Below are 24,081 nucleotides of genomic sequence, written 5' to 3'. Positions count from 1 at the left end.
CAGCGACCGAAACAGTGAGCGCTAAGTTCCTTTGAGTTAGTTTGGTTAATTGAGGGCTTATCCACACTTAGCTTTCCTCCACTATTTCCAGGCATGGACCCCACGCTTTAAAGCTCCATGTCTGAGCACCCTTTTTCCTCTCCAGAGATTTCCCTGTGAAAACCCACTCTTTAAAGCTCAATCGGAGCAACTGAGAATAGCTCAGTTGGTTAGAGTGCGGTGCTGATAATGCCAAGGTTGCAGGTTCGATCCCCATATGGGACAGCTGCATATTCCTGCCTTGCAGGGAATTGGAGTAGATGATTTTCAGGGCCTCTTCCACCTCTACAATTCTATGATTCTGTGAAATGGGAAAGCTGGATTGACATTTGCTCCGATTGAGCACTAAAGAGTGGGTTTTCGTGGGGAAAGTTCTGGGGCAAAAAATAAAACAGAGCTTTTAAACATGGACCTGCGCCTGGAAAGAGCAGAGCAAAAGCTAAGAATCCCAGAAAAGACACAGATCAAGTGCCGGATCGAATTACAGATCTTCCACAATACTGGAACTCAAACCTCACTGCCCACTGAAACATCTTTTGGGAATACCATCTTCTGAGAGCCAGTGTGGTGTAGTGGTTAGAGTGTCCGACTAGGACCTGGGAGACAAGGGTTCAAATCCCCACCTCGGTCATGAAGCTCACTGGGTGTAACCTTGGGCCAGTTGCTCTCTCTCTGCCTAACCTACCTCACAGGGTTGTTGTAGGGATTAATAAGGAGGGAGAGAACCATGTATGCTACCCTGAGTTGGGATAGAAATAAAAATAGTAAATAAAATAAATTCTGCAGTTCCAACAAGAAGCAGACAGATAAGCACCCCTAGCCCCAGAGAGGTAACACCATGAACAATAACAATACAAATAATATTTAGTCTTTATCAAGCATCTCAGACACTAGACACCACACAAGAGTTATGTCAGAAAAACCCCACCTGCCCTGCAGGCTCAAGCAAAAGTCCCACCCCACCCCCCATTTTCACAGGGAGTAAGGAGACGTAAGGAAGGAAGATGTGGATCCATGGCAACGTCACGAAGGCCCCTGCAGACCCCCTGCCAGATGCCCTTTGCACTCGATCCTCAATGGCCCCAGTCCCTCTCCTCCTGATCATCCCCATTGAGACTGCAAACTCTCTAGAGCAAGATTCAGTCACTTGGTGCTTAGTGTAGTAGTAGGAGCCAGTGTGGTGTAGTGGTTAAGAGTGGTGGACTCGTAATCTGGTGAACTGGGTTCGCGTCTCTGCTCCTCCACATGCAGCTGCTGGGTGACCTTGGGCTAGTCACACTTCTCTGAAGTCTCTCAGCCCCACTCACCTCACAGAGTGTTTGTTGTAGGGGAGGAAGGGAAAGGAGAATGTTAGCATCTTTGAGACTCCTTCGGGTAGTGATAAAGCGGGATATCAAATCCAAACTCTTCTTCTTCTCCTACTACAGTATAGCACCACCAGGCCTGAGGGGGAACCCGTGTGTGACCCCTTCAGATGTTGTTTGCAGGGCAGTGCACACACACACACACACACACACACACACACACACCTCAGCCCAGACGATTGGTCCTGCTGGCTGCTGAGGCTGATGGGAGTTGGGAGCTTGACAACGGTATCTGGAGGAGCACAGAGGTCCTTTCTGATTTGTGGGTGTTTGTTGCATTTACACCCCACCTTTCCTCCAAGGAGCTCAAGGTGGCAACACAGATTTTCCCTGCCCTGTTTTATCCTCACAACAACCCTGCAAGGAAGGTTGGGCTGAGAGGCAGTGGTTGGCCCAAGGTCAGCTGAGTGGGGGATTTGAACCCTGGTCTCTCCTAGGTCTTAGTTCGACACCCTAACTGCTGTATGCACCACTGACCTTCTTGCATTCCAAGGCATCGGGGTGAATTAACAAGCAGTTTATTTAAAATTTACAAAACACAAGTGGTGCTTTATTAATATTTTAAGGCAATTAAATAACAACATTAAATATATTAGGGCTACCTGTATTAGAATCTGGCTGTTCTGCCTTTCCTCCCACCCCACCCCTCTTCCCTGCCCACGTCCAGCCCAGTGGCCACTCCACCTTCCGGGCTTAGAGCCTGCAAAAGGGTCATTTCCACAAGGCATTCTAAGGCAAGAGGGCCAACTTGAATAAAATATGGGTGTGGAGGAGGTAAGCCCTGCCCTGCGTAATCGATCACATGGCATGGTGAACAGACACCATTTGAATGGCAATGCCCATCAACTTTGGGGGTCCTGGCCCCCTCAGATATTTTATTGGGGGAGGGCGAAGAGACCTCAGCCCCTAGGAGTTGTCTCCTATGTTTCAAGGTCCCATCTGGGGAAGCTCTGGGCCTTTGGCACAGCATCGGCCTTGCATGCAGAAGGTTCTAGGTTCAAACTCCTGCAGCCTCTCCAGGTAAGGATGAGATAGATCCTTGCCTAGAACCCTGGTGAGCCACTGCTGCCAACCAGTGTCGACAATACTGAGCTAGATGGGCCAATGGTTTGGCACTGTATAAGGCAGCTTCCTATGTGCTTTGTGTCCACCTGAGTGGGGCCTCCTGCCCAGCTGGACTCTGGGTCAAGTATTTGTTCCATGTGTCTCTTTCTTTGTGCAATGGTTAACCTGCAGGCCCCAGGCAGGCAGGAGGGAGGGAGGGAGGAAGGAGGCAGATCCTGGTTCCCATGGCCTGTGGGAGTCCCTAGGCTCTCCCTCAGCGGCTGTGAGTCTTGCCAGGCCTCTGACCTCCCCACTCCCTCAGTCAAAGGAGAATGTTTTACTTGCAACTCCTGTGTTGCAGGGGGGTTGGGCTAAATGACCTTTGGGGATCCCTTCCGACTCTACAATTCTATGATTCTATGAAAAGTAGCAGCAGCAGCAGCAACTTCTTCCTTGTCCTATTTTACGGTCCTTTTCTTCTCTTAAAAACAAATGACCCGTATTCCATTCGGACGGCTGGTCCCAGAAGAAGATGCCCCTCCCGCGGGGGTCCCTCGTCCTCCTCAGGGTCCCTTCAGGAAGCAGCAGAGGCAGCAGTTGAGGCAGGTTTCAAACAGTCTCTAGCCTCAACCCAAAAACACACCCGTGGACTCCAAAGGGCCAGCGCTGGAGGGAAAGTTCCAGGGCCCAGGCGGCTGAGGAAGCGAGGAAGCCCACATGCCAAGGTCCTCTTTGGCTGACCCAGCCCTCACTTCCCGGTGGCGTTGGCCCACGAAGGGAAGGTGTCCAAGTGGAACATGGCGCGGCCCCAGCTGTTTATGGCCAGGGTGATGCAGAAGACACCGATGACGTTCATTACGATGCCCGTCTTGGCCTGGGAGAGAGAGAAGAGAAGAGAAGGAGGAGGCAGTTGTCTCACGGGTCACGTTCAGGCAGTAGAAGACTTTTGTGGGAGGGAGGCAAGAAGGAGACGCTGCCATCAGAGCATGACCTGTCCTGGTCAGGAGGGAACCACCCCTTACCCAGAGAGATCTCCTTGTCCAGGAACACAGTGTGCAAACTGTGTGCTCTCCCCCCTTCACGTGGCCCGGATGTTTTGAAGAACTCGGTGAACAGTTAGGAAAGAGGCCCCTAAGAGCATAAGATGAGCCCACCAGATGAGGCCAATGTCCCTTCTGGTTCCAGAAGCATTGCTGCCTCTGACCGTGGAGGCAGAACATAGCCATCGTGGTTGGCAGCCAACAAGAGCCCTCTCCTCCTCCTCCATGAACCTGCCCAATCCTCTTTCCAAACCGTCCAATCTTGTGGCCATCACTACCTCTTGAGGGAACGAGTTCCATAAGAAGAGTCTTCTGGATCAGGCCAATGGCCCACCTAGGCCAGCATCTTGTTCTCACAGTGGCCAACCAGATGCCCATAGGAAGTCCACAAGTAGGACCTGAGGACAAGAGCTGTCTCCCCTCCTGCAGTTTCCGGCAAGTGGTATTCAGAAGCTTTGAGCAAAACCATCATGGTTCGTACCCTTTAGAGCAGAGTGTCCCAAACTTGGGTCTCCAGCTGTTGTTGGACTACAAATCCCCATCATCCCTAGCTAGCAGGACCAGTGGTCAGGGTGATGGGTATTGTAGTCCAAAAACAGCTGGAGACCCAAGTTTGGGAAACATCTGCCGATTAATATCAGTCAGTGCACTCAGTTGTGTCATCTTGGTCAGGCCCACTGGGATTCCTCCATGCCGGCCGCAAGCCAGCCAAGGCCTTCTTGCCTGCTCAGCCTTAAGCTAAGCCCCACAGCTTAGCATTCATTCATTCATTCATTCATTCATTCATTCATTCATTCATTCATTCAGAAGCCCCACAGCAGCTGTTTTAAGATTCGTCACAATCGACAGGCGACATTAGCATCCCCTTAAAGCAGCGTTCCCCAACCCAAATGTTTTGGGCTACAGTTCCCATCAACCCCAGTGGGCAAGTATTATTTATTCTAATATAGTGTGCTGGCTGCAAGGGCTGATGGGAGTTGTAGTCCAAAACATATAGAGAAGTGGTTTCCTAACCTTTTTTGGGGGGACACACATCACCCGCTTGGTTCCATAACCACCTCCCCAGTGCCCCCCTACCCTACAGAAACCATTATTCAGAATAATGGTTTGTGTGACCCACTAAGGAAGATAATAAATTCAAAACAGTAGCAATCAGTTGTACAAATGCCCTAGATATTTCCTTTGCTTGCACACGCGCACACACACAAAAAGAAAAATGGGAGACCTGAGCCAATCAGGCAGGCAGCCGTGATGACTGCAGGGGGTTGGACTAGATGGCCTTTGGAGGTCCCTTCTAACTCTACAATTCCATGATTTGTTCAAAATCAAATGAAAACTTCCCCTCCAGGGAATCCCCCCTCACCCAGGGGAGTGGTACCTCCCACTTTGGGAACGACTGATCTAGAGGTTTGGCTCCTTAGCAGCACCCACAGTGACCAGCCTTTGAGGAGGCCTGAGCAACAGCAAAGCTGCCCCCTTACCATGTCTGAGACTCGGAGGTGTCCGTAGGAGAATACGATGGCATTGGGAGGGGTGGCGACGGGTAGCATGAAGGCAAACGAGGCACTGAGGGTGCAGGGAATCATGATGTAGAGGGGGTTGACCTCAATGGACTGCGACTGGAGAGAAAGAGAGCAGAGAATCATGGGGCTGGAAGGGACCCCGGCGTCATCTCGTCAAAACTGCCTGCAATGCAGGAGTCACAACTAAATCACCCCTGACAGGTGGTCCTCCAACCTCTGCTTGAAAACCTCCCAAGAAGGAAAGCCCACCAACTCCTGAGAGAGTCCTTTCCACCATCAGAAAGTCATTCCTAGAGTTTAGTCGGAATCTCCTTTCTGGTCATTTGAATCTGTTGGATTGGGTCCTCCCCTCTGGAGCAGCAGAAAACAAGTCTGCTCCATCCTCCAGGTGACATTTGAAGATGTCTCTCCTATCTCCTCTTTTCCAGGCTTTCTAAACAAATTTGCCAGACAAACAACTGTATGCTTGTGGGGCAGAGACCTGTCGCCTGATACCTGGGCATGGATACAGTACTTGAGATAGTAACAGTCCTAATCTAGGTCCTAGCCCTCGAATCTTATTCAGCTGGGCCTAAATGTGAACCTTGCTGGAACCCTGCCTGGCCACCAGTGTGCGGGAGGCCAGATGCCTCCATTCTGCCTTGGTTTCCCTTGTTTTAATCCTTACAAGCTGGGTTTAGGGTTGTCAATGTGAAATAAAAACCAGTAAGGAGGAAAGCTCCCTTACCAAGGAGGCGAAGACTGGCAGGAAGAGGGTTGCGGTGGCCACATTGCTGGTGCATTCGGTGAAGATGGCGATGACCAGGGAGAGGATGATGGCGATGGCCCAGGGGGGGACACTGTGCAGAGGGGTCATCTGGTCACCCAGCCATTTGGAAAGCCCTGAAGCCTGGAGTTGTGGGGCAAGAGCAGAGAAAGAGAATATTGTCCGGTGCTGAAGTCAAGCGTTGGTCAGCGATCAAAGCAAAACATGGTGTCAGTGAAGTTACGGTAACTCTGTATTCAAGAAACCAAAACAGATCCCAGTAGCTCTTCCCAGTAGGCCCCGCTCCAGCAAGGCAGTTGTGAGAGCTGAAGGCCCCTGCCTCCCACCACCTTCTCAGTCTCCTCCTCTCCCTGACTTCCCAAGTAGTCTTAGACTGCGCCTGCGCACAACCAATCTCGGCTCTGCTCTTTTCATGTCTCTGTGTGTTCTAGGAGACCTGTGGGGAGGGGAGCTGGTTGCAGCAGGAGGGGGAGACTCCCTGGCTTCTTCAGCAGCCTGCCTCATCTCTGCCTCTTGGCCCCCCACCCCACCCCACCCCTGTTTCTCCCTCTGACACTCATCGGCATCCCAACACCATCTGAGCCTTCTTCCCCTGGGGGTTCCCTTAGGGGTTTCCCAGCTGGTGCCTCCCACCACTCCCCTGTATCCAGCCAGTCCATGACAATATTGGGGAGGGGGACCACCGCTGTGGTCTCTGACAATCTATTGTATTTGTCCAACCACTGAGGGGGGGGTGTCCTTAATCCTTTGAGGCCCATGTAGGTCTTTGCAAAACCCACAAAATGCTTAAGACTGCTGCTGGATCAGGCCAGTGGCCCATCTAGCCCAGTATCCCGTTCTCACAGTGCCCAACCAGATACCAGTTATGGGAAACCAGCAAGCAGGACCCAAGCAGATCAGCACTCTCCAGTTGTTGTTCCCCATGATCTGGCATTCAGAGGTAGACTATCCCTGGGCATGGAGGTTCTGCTCTCACAACAAACCTCCATAAGAAAAGCCCTGCTGAGTTAGGCTAGTGGCCCATCTAGTCCAGCATCCTGTTCTCACAGGGGGCAATCAGGGAAGCCCACAATAAAGATCTGAGTACAAGAGCAAATCTCTTCTCTGCTGCAGCTTCCAGCAACTGCAATTCGGAAGCATTTGCTGTCTTCAGACAGCTCCGGCAATGTACTGATCCCCCTCCCTCATCCCAGGGGAGGGATCCATGCAGGTCTCCTCTTGAGCTAGAGAGCGTCTTACTGAATTGGGGCCCTTCCCCACATTAGAAATGGAGATCCAGTTGCCGATTCCCCCTTCATTTGCAAGGAATCGTACAAAACAAATTGGCACTAACAAATAAAAGTTCCAGGGTGGCAACAGAAAGCAAACTAAAAATGCTTTTGCAGTTCATCAAAATCCAGCAATATCAAGTTATAGGAAAACTGGTGCTATTAACAGTAAATCCTTTTAGTTGGTTAATTGGTTCGGCAACTTCCACGCACATGACGTGTGATGCTAATTATTTCCCCCAAGAGTTAAATGATAACTAATCAGAGGCAGCTACAGGAGAGCTATGAGATTCAGGTGAGGGGCAGATGCCTTGTCAATCCCAGCAGGTATATAAGAGGATGACCTGGCCTGCCCAGGCCTCTGCCTGGCCGGTTATTTGGTTCTAAGGATTAGAGCACGGAACCAGCTTAGCAGGGCCAAGTCCTGCACGTTGCTGTTCTGCTGCTGTTGAAGAGGCCTCTTTTCCAATGCATGGATGAGGCCAGCAGGTTGGGCAGCGCACAGCACCCTCTTTGTCTGAGCCCGGCAGGGCTTGGCTCAGGCCAAGTTCTTTTGGGGAGGACAAGGGAGGCTTGTTCCGGATGGGCTGCTGAATGGCTGGTGGGGTGGAGGTTTTTTTGCATTTAAACCTATCATTTGGAGTGGTGCTCAATATGACCAGGGAGAGAGTCTGCAGCCATTTCTGAGCGAGTTGAAACTAGGTCAAGTCCTCCCTTCTCCTGGGGACGTCAGAATGCAGCTGGCAGTGGCAGGAGGGGGCTCTGGTGCCAAGGGGTATCGTGGAGGGCACATTCCCCCCCCCCATCACCCCAAAGCCAGAAAAACGGCAACATCACGGGAAACGCTTCCAAGAGCCCTGGATGAAACAGGGGGAAGGACAGGCCTGCAACCTGCTGAACCATTCTCTGCCATGGGGCACAGCCTGCCCCACCAGCGCTGCGGTTCGCTTGGCGCAATTGACGGTGGCCTCCGAGCTGGAGAACAGCCAGCCCTGGCATGCTCCTAGTGTTGCCAGGGAGACTGGGGATCGGCTACTGCGGTGGGGCTCAGGCTCAGCTCAGGCAGAGGCCCCTCAAATTCCCCACTCCCCATGGCTTAAGCACACAGGAGGAGGCCTCACTACAGCCACCTTAGAGCTGTAGTGGTTAGAGCATTGGACTAGGACCTGGGAGAGCCCTGGGTTCAAATCCCCTCCGCTCGGCCGTGGAGTTCACTGGGTGAGCTGCCCCTTAGCCTAGCCTACCTCTTGTGGGGATTAAATGAGGACAGGGAGATAAGTAAATTGTTTGGAAGGATTTCCCTTTCCCTTCCTGCTCAAGCTTTTGAATGGAATACGTTTTCCAAAAATGAGAGAGGCAACACGCAAGACTTGCCTGGAGGTTCATAGGCCCTGCTCCCTCCCACAATTCCCGACATTACAGGAGCTCACATACTAGGAAAGGGCAGTGCACTCTGTGTGTGACTAGAGGCACCCTTTAGCTGTCCCACAGCCTTTATTTACACGCAGAGAGACATATTCAACGTCGCTGCCACTGTGGTGGGAGCCACACATGAAACGCATGCCTCCAAAGTTGGGTGGCAAAGGTCCAGGTTTGGCAGAGCTCTCTGATGCCCACGACCAGCCAGCCTCCCCCCGCCTCTCCTGCCACCACCAAGGACTTACGTCACTCCCATTGGCCAGGGCGAAGCCTCCTCCAAGAAGCAGCACGATGCTCCATGGCATCTTATGCTGGACCACCTTCCAGTTCAGCAATGGGGCAGGGAAGAAGGGCTCCTTCATAGCTGCGGAGAGAGTCCAAGAGAAGTTGGGTGTGAGGGGGGAGGCAAAGCAGGGGCCAGCAAGGACACCCACCCACCCACCACACAGCTGGCACCAGCAGGAGGCTGCCAGCAGGCTGGATGCCATGGCAAGGGTCACACGGAGATTGGAATAACATTATAGGGTATGAGCTGTTGAATAGGGAAAGAAGGTGGCCAACTCTCCTCCATGGGAGAAGTTGAATGGCCACCTGCCAGGGATGCTTCGGCTGGGATTCCTGCATTGCAGGGGGTTGGACTGGATGACCTTTGGGGGTCCCTTCCAACCCTACAATGCTATGAAATACTGGCAGAACCCGGCACGCCCCTCCTGGTCTGTCTCTTTTGACCAGCCTCCTCAAAGGCCCTGGGGGGGGGGCCAAAATCCGCCTTCCTTTACCTTCCTCCGCCTCTTCTAGGTCGCAGCTGCTATGACTGCAGAAGCCACACCTGGGCCTGGTGGCAGGAAGGATGAACAGGAGAAAGGCCACGAAGATGGCCACGGTGGCATCCGTCACATACCTGGGACACATTTGGGAAGATGAAGAATGAGGAGGAGGAGGAGGTGGTGGCAGCAGTGTCCCATTCCCCTCGCTTTGTCCCAAAAGCAACAGGTCAGCCAGTTGAACACACCTCCACACACACACACCCTGGAGGGAACATGAGCTCCCAGGAGAGAGATGAACACCCTCCTTGCTGCATCCCTCTCTGGGCCTCTCCCAGGAGTCCTTTCAAAAAGGATATTGCAGAGCTGGAAAAGGGCAACTCAGATGATCAAAGGGATGGAGCAACTCCCTTATGAAGAACGGTTGGGACTTTTTAGTATAGAGATAAAGCGAGTAAGAGGCAACATGATAGCAGTTTGTGAAATTATGCATGGCACAGAAAAGGGTTCTGATGGAACCTCCAGGTGCAGGTGCAGTCTATCTCGATCCCTAGGCTTTTAGGGGTATCTGGCCACTGTGAGGACAGGAAGCCAGACTAAATGGACCATTGGCCTAATCCAACAGGGCTCTTCTTGGGTCCCTCCAAGGTGCTCAGATTCTCCCATTTAACCTCCCAAATTTCCTGCACAAGCAAGATTTCCTCCGGGCCACTCCCAGAGTCTCCCAGACGAGCGGGGATTCGAACCTGGAACATCCCAGCACAAGGAGGAGGAGACTCTTCACTGCAAGCAATCCTGCCCTGAGCCGTTTACCTGAAGGCACTTGAGTGCCCTAAGACTGGTGCTATTGGGGAAACCCCCCTTAAAAAAAAATACAACACACCGCACAGATAGCATCACTGGTCTGCAAAATGGCTGGCAAGAGAAAGAACAAAGCCCACTCACTCCTTGTCCTTGTTGAAGAGGGTGGTGGCCCAACCAGGGATGAATCCAGGGTCCCTGGTGAACCAGAGGAGGATGAGGAGGGTGAAGGCAAGCAGCACGTTGAACTCTGCAAAGGAGATGGGCCCCAGTTTCCGGTGCTCCTCTTTCAGCACCCGCAAGGCGGCCTGCTCCTTTTCGGTCCTCTGGGTCCCACAGCCCCAGGTCTTCCGGAAGCTGGAAAGAAGGAGCAGGGTGGTCAAGGCAGGGAGCCAAGTAGACTGCCAGGTAACCAAAAGGCTGACCTTTTGGGTCGCAACCTGGGGGATTCAGCAAGGAGGGAGGGGAGGAGAGGGTCCCACAACCAGGCACCTGGTGCAACATGGGAACTCGGCACATTTGTGTTTGTTGTCTGTGGCGGGCTGGCTGTGAGCTCAGCAGGACACCCAAAGGGGAAGAAAGATCTGAACGCCGAAACACCAGGAAAGGGCATTCACGAGAGGTGCTGGAGGCTCCAGGAGAGAGCCAAGCTGGGCTGGCGCAAGTCGTGGCCAGAGCAAAGCCGCAGGTGTCATGGCAGAGCAGCCACGATCAGGGAAATGTGCTTGTTTCTCCAAGGAGCTCTAGGCGGCTTACATGGCTCTTCCCTGCCACTCTCACGACACCCTTGCAAGGTAGGTTAAGCTGAGAGACAGTGACTGGCCCACAGTGGGCTTCATTGCCAAGTGGGGGGGGGGAGAATTTGAACCCTAGTCTCTCCCACCTTAGTTGGCCCTCTAACTTCTACACCACTACTGGCCCTTCAAAGAGGCGCAACCCAAGCCCTGGTGGGGAAAGCGCATTGATGGGAGTGTGTTTTTATGTTTACGCAATGAGGCCCCTTTAGGGTGAAGAGCAGCTGAAGGCTTTTAGACACTATGGCTAGTAGCCTTCAATTTCCCTCTCCTCCATGAATTTACTAGTGGTAGGAAACCACTGGTGGGGAGAGGATTTCCAATTGGGGCATCTGGCTGGCCATGGTGAGATCAGGATGCTGGACAAGATGGGTCATGGGCCTGATCCAGCAGGGCTCTTCTGATGGTCTTCTGTTTGCTGGACTCCCAGCAAGGCCCAGAAGCAGCCAGCCAGGCCAGAGGTCAGGGACAAGGAGTCCAGGAAGATCTGGATGGCTGAGGGCTGCCACAGGTGCCCCAGCCCCGGACGAAGCAGGGCCACCTTATCCACCAGCCCACCCACAGGTGCAGAGTCCTTACTTGAACCCCATGAAGGAGACCTGGAGCCAGAACCAGGCGAGCGTCAGCATCAGGAGCATGTTCGGGAAGGCGAAGCCGAACCAGGAGGCAAAGTTCAAGATGTCGCCGTTCTCAGGGAACAACCTGGGAGGAGGAGGAAATGGTTAAAAAGCCTAGAATCACAGAATCGTAGAAATGTAGAGCTGGAGGGGTTCCCCTAAGGGCCATCTAGTCTGACCCCCTGTCCAGCAAGGCAGGAATCACAACTAAAGGATGCCTGACAGATCCAACCTCTCTTTCAAAACTTCCATTGAAGGAGAGGCTACTAGCTTCCAAGGAGCCTGATCCAGTTGTTATCCTCAGAAAGTTCTTCCTAATTTTGAGTCGGAATCTCATTTTTTGTCAGGTGAATTTGTTGTTTTGGATCCTCCCCTCTGGAGCAGCAGAAAACAAGCCTGCTCCATCTGTGTGGCTCTGAATGGTAGAACATGAAACCCTGGATCCTAGGGTCGTTGGTTCGAGCCCCACATCGGGTGAAATATTCCTGCACTGCATCGGGTTGGACTAGAAGACTCTTAGGCCTCTTCCAACTATAATTCAAAGAACTCTATGAATCCAGGTGACAGCCCTTCAGATATCTGAAGACGGCTCTCACATCCCCGCTCAGTCTCCCCTTCTCCAGGATAAACATTTCCAGCTCCCTCAACCTTTCCTCGTAAGGTTTAGTTTCTAGACCTTGGATCTTTCTGGCTTCCCTCCCTACACACCTTCCAGCTTGCCAATATCCTTCTTAGGACTCAGCTACACGAGAAAAGAAAAAGTGTTTTATAAGCATTATAACACCGTGTCACCAGATGGCGCTGTGGAGCCCCGCCTTTTGCCAAGGCAATTTCCCATTGTGCAGTTTACAACGCGTTTCCCTAAAATGATTTCTTGATGTGTCTAGATCCAGCCTTTAACCTGGACACAAAAATTTAGGTGGTGTCTGACCAAGGCAGAATAGGCCGATAGGAGAGCAATGTGGAGGTCATCAGGAGCAGGAGAGGCCTGTTCCGGGAGAACCCCAGCTTGGATTGTTTAGGAGTAACACAGCAAGTGACCAAGAGGGCTGAACGAAACACAGCCCCCTTTCAGCCCAATGACCCCAAGAAGAAGAAAAAACACGCCACACCATTTTGGTTTCAATAAAAGAGCTGCACAGCAGTGTCCAGCCTTTGCTGTGTGTCATGTTGTGTGTGCAGTAGAGACTTACTGGTTCATCTGACCTTTGAGGACCAGGTTTGGCCCCGTCCCGGTCAGGGTTGCTGTCCCTCCGATGCTGGCAGCATAGCAGACACAGAGGGTCATCCCTTTGTTGATTCTCTTCTTGGTCTCCCTCTCGCACTTCTTGGAGCTGTCCGGCAAGTGCCCATTGCCTGCAACTAATAATAATAATAATAATAATAATAATAATAAATTTTATTTATACCCCGCCCTCCCCAGCCAAGACTGGGCTCAGGGCGGCTAACACCAGATATAAAAACGATTGAAATACAACTTAGAAAACAAGATTAAAATACAACATTAAAATGCAGCCTCACTGGAAGGAGACAAAGCTGATTTGGCCTTTGATTGCAATGCGACACCAGGTGGGTGGGAGAAAGAGACCAGAGTGAGCCCTCAAGGTGCAAGTGGTGCGCTGTGCGCTGTACTGGCTCAGGAGAGACCCACCTGGTTCAGCATAAGAGCATGTGAAGAGCCCGGCTGCATCAGACCCAAGGAGGCCCATCTAGTCCAGCAACCTGTTCTCACCGTGGCCGACCAGTTAGCCCTATTGGGATTCCAGCACAAGAGCCCTCTCTTTTTGTTATGTACTGAGTTGAATAGGATCCAAACTGCAGCAGTCTGATTGGTCCTAGAACAATAGGATCCAAATTACAGCAGTCTGATTGGTCCTAGACCAATAGGATTCAGAATGCAGCAGTCTGATTGGTCCTAGAACAATGCAGCAGTATGATTGGTTGGCAGGAACCACCCAATCATGCTCCAGATATAAGGGAATCCACAACCTGATTGGCTTACAGTAGAATTCCAGAATTAACCAATCATGTGCAGCCCATTGTGTAAATAATGTATATAAAGCAGATACTTTGAGGGGACTTTTATTCATTCCTCCTCACTACTATGAGCTGAATAAAGAGCATGAAATCACTTTGCGCCCCTGAGCATACCCGTATTTCACTTTTCCTGTGGCTTTCAGCAAGTGGCATTCACAAGCATTACTGTCTCCAACTGCAGAGGCAGAGCACAGCCACTATGGCTTTTAACAGCCTCCAGGCAGCAGCTAAGCAGCTCCAAAGCTGCCTCTGGAAAAGAAAACTACAGAGAGTTACTGTTAATTGTGTGGTTCACATTAGGGGCATTAAAAAATAAATAAATCCTTGGGGCTGATTATTATTTTTTTTGCACTTGGAGGGGAAGGTTTAACCCTTCCCTTCCGCAGCCATGAACCTGATGGAAATCAAGATACAGAGGCAGCCAAGTCTGCTAACATAAGGGTGCCTGTTGGCACTATGAGAAGCTTTTTCCTATTGACGATTACTGCATGGGGGGAGCTGACTCTCTTATTGAGATTGTGGCTGGGGAAGAAAGGGCTAAGCCTCTGCTTGCAATGTGGAGCAGCACTTGTGGAGTGTTGGACTAGGAGGACCTGGGAGGACAGAGTTCGAATCCTTACTCAGCCACACAAAGCTCACTGGGTGACTTTGTGGGGCTAAGTCTCTGCCTCTCAGCCTAAACTACCCCAGAAGGCAAAATGAGGAGAGGAAGAGCTGTGTATTTCTTGGAAGACGGCTGGCGTATGCATTTTATTATTTATTTATTTCATAAAACGTATACTACACCATTTGATTGCAGTTGTTGTTGTTTTTTAAAGCCTCAAAGCAGTTTACAAAAATGATAAAAACAATAAAAATTACCAGCAAGATAACCATTCAAACTTTCAAAAACAACAGGCTGAAAACAGATTAAAACTTGCATTGGCTTTCTAAAATTTATTAAAACTGATATCAGTAGTATTCTTTAAAGCAGCTCCTCCAATGCCAAGGATTGCATTTTTAAAAAATAATAATCTCCTGACATGGGTGCAGAATGTGGAGTAAGTCCCTGGTCATGAGGAGGGATGTAATAATAATAATAATAATGGAAGTCTACACCTTTTACCCACCAGCAGTATCTGGTATTGACACGGAGGGCCCTTTCAGCTGTCATGGCTAACAGATTTGTCTACTCTTTTTTAAAATAATAAAAAAACCAGATGAAAACTAGTAGCTGCCCCCATGCATCACAAGACTGCGAGCTGTTTCACATACAGGTAGCCTCTCCTTCCATCCCTGGCCTCTCCAGGTAGCTCCCACTTGTCCTCTTTATAGAGTGCTCATCCTGATTTCTTTGCAGAGAGATTAGACAATGTTGGCTGCTGAGCTGAGCATTCCCTCCGATTTGTTTAAGGGGGAGACGGTTGCATCAAAGCAAACTTTCTGGGCCATTTTCCCATCACTTCCCTTATTGCAGGAAAAACCTCCTTCTTCAGGGGACGCAGGTTTGTGGCACAAGAGCTGCCAGTCAATTGGAATTGCACAACCTGCAATTTGCTGGTTATTATGGGATTGAATTCCAGCGGGAAACGGGGGCAGTTCAGAAGTGCCTGTCGTTTTTAGAATTCATAGGAATGCTTTTAACCATGCTTAGAACTCGCAGACATGGCTTTCGCTCTTTTTAGAATTGGCGGGTTGTAGGCAGTGTTCGCCCTACTCAGCAGACCCACTGAAACTGATAGACATGGCTAAATAATGCTAACTTCAGATGCATGCGGGAGAGGGCTATCAATGGCAATTAGCAGCTGTCTGGAGACTGCTATGAGCCATAGTGACTGTGCTCTGGCGTCCACAGTTGGAGGCAGCAATGCTTCTGAATACCAGCTGCTGAAAATGGCAGGAGGGGGGGAGTGCTTTTGTGCTCAGTCCTGCTTGCAGGTTTTTCATAATGGACATCTGGTTCCCCCCTGTGAGAACAGGATGCTGGACAAGATGGGCCACTGGTCTGATCCAGCAGGCTCTTCTGATCTTCATACTTTCAAGAGGTCTGCTCTTCTGAGTTGGAGTCAACTCTGAGTTTCAATTCAGTTTAGTCTTCTGCACTCCTCTGATGGCCTTAGACCATGCAGTGGTTTATAAACATGTGAAATAAATGATTTTTAAAAATCTAATGCTGAGAATTCCACATGAGTGTCAGGGGCTGGACTGAGGAGGTGGGAACGGTCCCCCCCTTTTCCTACACCTTCCCGAAAAGAGGAGGACAGTGTAGATTTAGAACAGTGGTTTGCAGAAGGTCATAGTTCAGAGGCTGCAGAGGGGAGAAGCTGGGAAATATGGGGGGGGGCAGCAGGAAGAAGAAACACCAGGGGAGAGACAGCTAACAGACTCAGTGTCTCTTGAAAGCATTCCTGACCCCCCATCTCCCAGAACAAGGCATGCCTTGAGAGTAATAAACAGAAAACTCAGAAGCAGAAAGCACAGGGGTGACGTAGAATAGGAGGGACTGAGGGGGTAAGACTTTACTTGGAGCAACGCCATTAACTAAGAGAGACCGCATTCCTTCGTCTCTCTCTGTGAATATTGAATAAACTACGTGGTAAGAACTCTTATTGTTTTTCCACTTCTTGGCATCCCACCGTGAGAGGGATAGGATTCCCTGAAGCCTTGGACAATGAGGTTGAGAAATTTTATTCATTTTTTAAACCATTGCTCCCCGTCCCCACCGCCCCACGATTCCTTGCAGCTGTCGCCCACTTACCCTGCACTGTGGAGACCCCCAAGGCAGCCACCTTCCCTTCCAGTTCACCCTTGGGGTTGCTGTGCTGCCCAGCAGCTGCAGACTCCATGACGGCCAGATCCTGCTCAGAGCTGTTCATCTGGTCCAGGACCGCCTGGACTATGGGAACCATCATGGCGGTGGTGGCCGTGTTGCTGATCCACATGGAAAGGAAGGCTGTGACCCCCATGAAGCCCAACATCAGCCTGCAAGGAGGACAGAGGCAGGCGGGGAGGAGAGAGGGAGGCTTGCCAGGTGGTCACTTGGGGTGACCGAGGATCGGCCCAAGGTGACCAAGCAGAGGACATTTAAATACCTTGACTCCCACCCACTCCCAAAAAACAAAACATACATCTGAGGTTGGGTGGATAGGTTGGGGAAAATCATGCAGGTTTCACCCCAGAGCCAGGAAAGGGCAACCTGGCTGCGGCAGGGGTTTTGTGCTGGATAGGCCCCCTGTAGAGCTCAGCTGAATCTGCCCCCCCACCCTCAAAGGTGGGTCTACAAATCTGGCAGCACACATGACAAGCCTATGCCATGTTTAGAAAGCCAATGCAATTTTTACATCCATTTTTAGTGTATTGTTATTTTAACTTCTCAAAAGCCTGAAAATATTGCTGCTATTTTTTTCTTATTTTTAATTTCATTGTTTTGGCTTTTATTCAAAAGACTTTGATGTTTCTTTAGAAAAGAAAAAAAACTATCAAGAGTTCTATTAATTTTGTGAAACGGATAAATAATAAATGGGAGGGTGTGCCTCCTGGGACAATGTACTGGTCCGCATGCCCAAGCAGCAGTTGTGAAAGGAGGCCCTCTGAGCATGTGATGAGTGTTACATGTAAGCCTCTGGCCCTGATCCAGTATAACCCCCCCGACACACACACACACACACACACACACACACACACACCATTAGAAGCTCAGCCATCGCCCCACCTGGTTTCACTTGGGATGTTGGGGTGGTTAGAGAGGAGTCACTTACAGAGCAGGTTTCACCCCGACAATCAGCAGCACCCTCAGGGCAATCCGTTTGTGCAGGTTCCAGTGTTCCACAGCGACGGCCACGATCAGGCCCCCCACAAAGAGCATGTTGGTGTCTTTCAGGTACTGCATGCACACCTGGGAAGTCAGCAGGGAAATGAAGGAGGCATAACTTTTGGTCCCTTTTGGCTGCCGTTGTCACAGATGGTGCAGCTTCATGTTGGCTGGCTTGGTTGCCTTCCCCGACTCCCTGGGGAGGGCTCCCTCTCCCAACACCCACCCTCTGTACTCTGGCATCAGGGCTTCTTTGAGGTCTGGAATGCCTATAGTCCTTGCAGTCACATCTGGGCATGCACAGAGTGCGTTTCCCTTCCCAGGATGGCCCCTGCTTGCACGATGGCTCAGCTCGTCTTTTTCAGGGCCCAATCCAGTCCGCAGCCTCCCTCTTGGTTCTGCCCCATTCAAGTGCTAACCTGGCTGTCTATATGGGTCTAATTCTGCTGCTGCCCAGCCTCCCTGTTGTCCTCTGAATTCCTGAGCTCAGTTGTTGGATTTTGCTCAGTCTCAGAAAAGGTTCCGGCTTCCAGGCAGTAGAAGAGGAAGAATTAGAACTTTCCTTGTAGGGCGCCTCTCCTCTGCTGCCCTTGAGACTTACCTTTTTGGACTCCAGGATGCCAAACATTGGGAACAGGATGACAGGCAGGAGAGCGGTGACTGCCAAAGGGATCACCTCTGTGCACCAGTACACAGCCATGAGGATGATCACATAGCCACACCTGGCCTCCTGCAAGGAGGGAAAAGAGAGAGGGAGGGAGGGAGGGAGAGTTCCATCAGGCCCCGTGATCACAGACTCACAGAACTGTAGAATTGCACGGTTAGGAGAGACTCAAAGCAGCCTCTATTCCATCTTCCTCTAATGCAGGACACAAGCAGGAATGCCTCAGGGCCCAGGAACCCTCCTTGCCCGAATGGCTGGACCAGAGGCTCAGCTTCCTCAGGAGACACTGGGATGGGTTGAACTGGTGCACCCCACATTTTGGGAACTGGACATGCATTCCAGTTTCCCAGATTTGCCAGGAAGAGGCTTGATTGATGAAATCACTGGTCTTCGTAAACCTTTGCCTGTGTGTTCCCTGGGTTCACTGCCAGCCCCGCTCTCCAAATAACTGCCTGCCCACAGCTGTTGTGGTACTGAACACGTTGGGGGATTCTTTTTTCAAAAGGCCCAAGACACTAAGACTTGAAGTTTGTAGGAACATTGATCCAGCTAGCTCAGCATTGCCCACACTGACTGGCAGCAGCTGCTCTCCAGGGGTTCCAGCAGGGAGTTTCTCCCCATCCCACCTGGAGATGCCATCTGATTTTATCCAGATGCCTGGATCAAGGACAGCTGACCACCCCACTCTCACTTGACCCGGACTCAGACCTCTGCTTATCTGCTGATTGCCTAGCAGCACTCTGGCTGCCTTCCAACTCTTCCTCTCCATGAAAGCTAATAGAGTCTTCTCTAGCAAGGGGCGGGGTGTCAAACTGCCCTTTCTCAACTCTGACAGTCAGTTCTCATCTCATCTACAGAGCCAGGCCTTCATTCACTTAATTCACTCTCTGAGTCTAACTCATCCCCTGTGCTCTGGAAGCCCACGTTGCTGACATCCAGGGGAGAAGATCCTGTGCCACACACAACATTCTGCCTTCTGACATTTGGTTCCCTGCTCCCTAGAATCTGCCTCCTGAGGCCACTGCCTCACTCTGCCTAATGGCGGCGCCGGCTCTGGCCTGATTCAGAAATCAGTGCAAAAAAGAGCAGGCTCCTTGCAGATTCAGGAGGCATGGGAGAACCTGCCATTTCAGCTCATTTTCCACTCTTCAGTTCTCCACACTGCCACATCAGTTTGCAATTTTCATTTTTTTTAAAGTCCTCCTTAAAATTCATCAGCATTAAGTGTTATTATATCAAAATATACACATTTTGGTATGCAGTGGGGCCTAATATTTTGCAGAACAATTTCCCCTAATATAATGGCTGGAGAACTGGTACATTGCAAAATTCAGAGGTGCACATGTTGAAAGCGGGTTCTGTGTTTCAGTTTGTGAATTGTTTCAGAAAACTAGAATTAGGTGAGGCTGCCTTTAGGTGCACACTGGATTCAATTTGCACAGGCAGAAAAGGAGCTGAGTGGACTGGCTGGTGGGAGGGAGGGAGGGGGAAAGAGACCCACACTCATTCAGTGACTCCAAGAGCAAGGACAGGGGTGTCACTAGAACCAAAAAGTCCCCCGCATAAAAATTTACAACTACCACAATGCAGGAGAGTTAATCACTCCTCTGACAGTCCGTAATTGGAATGAATCTCCACCAAACCACAATTACGGCAACCACAAGCCAGACTCTCTGGATTAATGTTGCGTAAACAGGCCAGATCAAACTGCTAATGAGAGGCTGAAATGGCCTAGAATTTGTCAAGTCAACAGCGGCGTAGCGTGAGTTGTCAGCACCCGGGGCAACGCAAGTAATTTGCGCCCCCTAACCCGGGGCAAGGCAAGTAATTTGCGCCCCCCCAACCCCTAACCTGCGAGTTTCCGCTGGCGCTGCCGCGCAAACAACGCTGCTTGCCCGGAGGAGGATGGAGGCAGAAGCAGCCGCCGCCTGTGCCTGGGCCGAGGGGATGGCGGCGGCGGCAGGGTGCAGAGGCTGCCCGTGCCCGGCCAGGCGTCGGTGGCGGCGTCGGCGCTGCTGCAGCGGCTGCTCCTCCTGCGAGCAGTGAGCGGAGCGCAGCCACAGCGACGGCGGGGGGCGCGCGTGCTAGGGCGCAAGGCTGGCGGTGGCGGCGGGGAGCCCGGCGGAGGAAGGAACTTGTCCCTTCCCTCTGGACTCGCGCCCCCCCCAGATGTTGCGCCCGGTGCGGTCGGCACCCCTGGCACCCCCCACGCTACGCCACTGCAAGTCAATTTTCCTGTGGGAAGACGGGGCAATTAACGTCCTGTCAACAGGGGATCTTTGGGGCAAACACCTCATTGCCTCTCCATTTGATTGTGCCCAAAATGACTGTTTGCCAGAACACAGGGCAACCAGCAGACCTGCTCACCCACAAGACGCCTCTTAAAAAAGCAAAAAAGAAGTGGGGGTGTGTGTCAAATTTCATATTGGTCCAGACCTGTCTGCATGGGGCGAGTGGCCTTTTTATTGTACGATAACTAACAACAACAACAACAACAACAACAACAACAACAACAACAACAACAACAACAACAATTTATTATTTAAACCCCGCCCATCTGGCTGGGTTTCCCCAGCCACTCTGGGTGGCTTCCAACAAAACACTAAAATACAATAACCTATTAAACATTAAAAGCTTCCCTAAACAGCGCTGCCTTCAGATGTCTTCTAAAAGTTTGGTAGTTATTTTTCTCTCTGATATCTTGTGGGAGGGCGTTCCACAGGGCGGGTGCCACTACCGAAAAGGCCCTCTGCCTGGTTCCCTGTAACTTGGCTTCAGCCACCCTCCACATTTCGATCAATTTTCTACTGCTGTTAACAGACATGGCTTCCCTCAAAGAATCCCAGGAACTGTAGTTTGCTAAGAGTGAAGGAAATTCTTAGGAGATGCCCATCCATCTCCCAGAAGCACATCAAAAGTGCCTGGCTGCAGAATGAAGCCAAGGGGGCCCATCTTGTTCAGCCTCCTGTTCTCACAGTGACCCAACCAGGTGCCCCAATGGGAAGCCCTCAAGCAGAATTCGAACACAAGAGCCCTCTCCCCTCCTGTAGTTCTCAGAAGCTGCTATTCAGAAGCACTGCTGCCTCCAACTGTGGAAGGCAGCGCTTGGCCATCATGGCTAGCAGCCATCAATAGTCCTCTCCTCCATAATTTTTTCTAATCCCCTTTAGGGCCATCCAGGCTGGTAGCCATCACTGCCTCCTCCGGGCAGGAGTTCCATAATTTAACTCTGCACTGCATGAAGAAGGGCTTCCTTTTATCTGAAAGTTGGGAGGGAGAGTGTCAAGGGGTCCAGAACGACTGCAAATGTCCCGCCGTGGAGTGAAGCGAGCATGACAAGACAGCAATATTTTAGCACACCTTTAAAGAAACAAAAAAGCCAGACATGTACAGTACAGATAGGAAGACCAAGGAAGCTTGTAAGTTCTAAGATCTCTCTGGCTCAATCTGGACATATATATTTTTAAAACACACAGTGAAAATGCTTTTTAAAAAAACATTTTAAAATATATATTGAATTTGCCATTAGCTCACCATCGCCTTCTAGTGTCACATTTGTATAATGCATGTAAAATATTTGCAGCTGTACAGTTGAGTCATATATATACATATTAACCCACACTGCCAGAGCATCCCTGAAGCTTCTAAGCAAGGAGAGCCCATTCCCTTCCCAAGCAGTCTTGGAGTAGGTGTTGAGCAGCTTGGACAGTCAGGAGGTCCTTCCTAATGTTTCTGGCCACTTTAACCCTTTGGTGCCTGGGTCCTGCCCTCTCCCGCCTCCCAGGCCCGCCATCACGACCTAATATGGGCAAAGGGGAAATGTCCAAATGTCCAGGGTGACCTCCCACGCCCTCGCTCTGCCTGAAGAAGCACCTTGTGCCCTCGGCATCCTGGGTCGGCTTGCATCCTTCCACCCAGCACCAGCCAATGCCCTCCTGACCCGCTTGGAGTAAATCATTTCTTTAAAGTTCAAGAATACAACCAGGCTTAGAAATTAACTGCAGCTGCAGTCTAGAAGAAACGAAAGGAGGGACACCTTCTCGGCTTTCGCAGATAAATAGAATATTGGAATCGTGAAAGCACTGGGGGAACTGCTGGCGACACAGTACGAAAGCTGCATCTGTCAATGGGATGGACGAGATTTAGAGATTTAGTAGAGTTGCCTGTGCAGACATTGTTGGTCGGTTCAGGCTGCCCAACGCCCCACAGGACCCAAGGAGCATTGTGGGGAACGCAGGCAGAACCCGCTCCCCGCTGGGCACACAGCTTGCCACCCTCCTGGGCAGCTCTTGAAGCGCGTGCCGGATGCATCTGTGTAACTCTTTCCTTAGAATCTTAGAATTGGAGAGTTGGAAGGGACCCCAAGGGTCATCTGGCCCACCCCCTGCAATGCAGGGATCTCAACTAAAGAATCCCTGACAGATGGCCATCTGAGCTCTGTTGAAAAACCACCAATGGGGGCGGAGCTGGAGGCTCAGCGTGGGCGGCCCCCTCTCAAGGTGCCCATCTGGAGCTGGGACTGGCGCTCCTGCTTCCAGTTGACAGGGCTCCGTTCAGGGCTGGTGCTGAGATTTCCACTTTCAAAACCACACCGAAAATCTTTTTCTTTCTCCATAACCCCATCCCCGCTTGCTACTGAGCATTAGAGTAAGGTTACAATATTTTTTTCAATGAATCCAGGGGCACTTTTCAACTTCAGCAGGAATGACAGGATTTTGTATGGGGACTGATTTGTAAATCCGGGGACTGTCCCCAGGAAACGGAGACATCTGGTAACCTTACATTAGAGCCAGAAACAGATCTGAATCGGGTCAGTGCTCGGACCGGAACATGTACCCAGAAATGAATCGAAAGTCTCTCTGCTTATATGCAGAGTGCTTGTCCCTCAGCACAGAAATTGCTTAGGGCTACCATGGGGTCATGAAGAGTCGGACACGACTAAACGACTAAACAACAAACGTCCTGTTTGCCAAGTGCCTCCGGGAAGCCCACAAACCGAGCCCCCCCAAAAAACTCTGGTGTGTCTAGCATTTACAGGTATACGCTGCCTAGACATGGAGGTTCCATTGGGTTTGTCTGAATCCTTTTTGCTCCTATAGGTGGCGGTGATAGTGACTGCCAGCTCCCTCTTCAGGCACCCAGTCCCCCTCCGCTCCCTCTCTCGCATGTTCTTGCGGCGGGAGCTTCTCTTGAGGAGGTTTCCCCCTCCCTCCCGAGTCTTCAATACCCTCAAAGAGGCGGAGGGGTTGGACACTCTGGGAGGGAGAGGCTCAGGAGGCAGGATGCTAAGGGAGCCCGAGTGGGGAGGGGGCGCTGCTGGTAGTCGGCAGAAGAGGCCCGCTGAGGGACCCCCAGGACGCCCCCGAGGAAAGAGACGGGAGGCGCGATTGCAAAAAGGACATCCCCGCGGCCTCTGGAGAGGCTCCGTTTGGATCTGGCGTGGCTTGGCTTCTCCCGCCGAGGCGACGCTTATGCCTGGCCCCGGCAGTAGCAGCAGAGAAGCGCCAGCCCGGGCCGGAGGCAGCGCCAGGCCAAAAGCTGGCCCTGGGCGGTAGACTGCTCCTGCCCGGGGAGGCTCGACGGGCCACCCCAAGAGGAACTGGCGGAAGGGGGGCGCCCCTTCGCTTGGCCAGGAGAGAGACCTCGCTCTGCCCACTAGGCAGGCTGGCTGGCTGGTCGGCCGAACTGACTGACCTGGGTGGGCACGAGAAGCGGCAGCGGCAGGAGAGCGAGCGGGGCGCCGGCCAGCGTGACCAGGGTCTTGCAGCGGAGCAGAGAGCGGAGCAGCGGCGGCGACGGCATCCCGAGACGCAGAGGCAGAGACAGCGCCGCGCTCGTCTCGCCGGCCGGCCTTTTAAGCAACAGCGCCCGCCTGGGACCGAGCCAGCCCCCGCCCCACTCACTCCTCTCTCCCCCCCCCCTTCCCACTCCGGGAACCGGTCTCCTCCTCCGCTGTCGCCTTCGTCGCCTCTCCTGGCCGCAGGACGCCTCTGAGCGCGTGCAGAGTGCCCTGGCCTGGCCGCGCAGGAGTCGACCTCTCGTTCCCCTTCCTCGCCAGATCCAGGGAAACAGCTGGAACTGGAAAGTTACATCCAGAGTAAAATTTCCACCGGGCGAGGAAAGTCAAGCGAGGCGGGGGCGGGACACCCCC

General features: G+C 51.8%; 1 protein-coding gene across 1 annotated transcript; it reads right to left on the bottom strand.

Moving 5' to 3' along the window:
- Positions 1-1,672: 1,672 nt before the first annotated feature.
- On the bottom strand, positions 1,673-23,746 carry SLC13A5 (solute carrier family 13 member 5). The gene is made up of 12 exons (XM_081172336.1): positions 23,625-23,746; positions 17,868-17,996; positions 17,214-17,350; positions 16,214-16,437; positions 12,633-12,801; positions 11,402-11,524; positions 10,173-10,385; positions 9,243-9,364; positions 8,709-8,827; positions 5,738-5,899; positions 4,969-5,106; positions 1,673-3,321 (listed from the first exon to the last, which is right to left on the bottom strand). The coding sequence occupies exons 1-12, from the start codon at positions 23,730-23,732 to the stop codon at positions 3,196-3,198; spliced, it is 1,770 nt and encodes a 589-aa protein (XP_081028462.1). The 5' UTR covers positions 23,733-23,746; the 3' UTR covers positions 1,673-3,195.
- Between the last annotated feature and the right edge of the window lie 335 nt (positions 23,747-24,081).

Source organism: Podarcis bocagei, assembly GCF_964188305.1.
Source record: "Podarcis bocagei genome assembly, chromosome: 15".
Classification (NCBI taxonomy): domain Eukaryota; kingdom Metazoa; phylum Chordata; class Lepidosauria; order Squamata; family Lacertidae; genus Podarcis; species Podarcis bocagei.
This window is presented reverse-complemented; position numbering and strand designations above follow the sequence as displayed.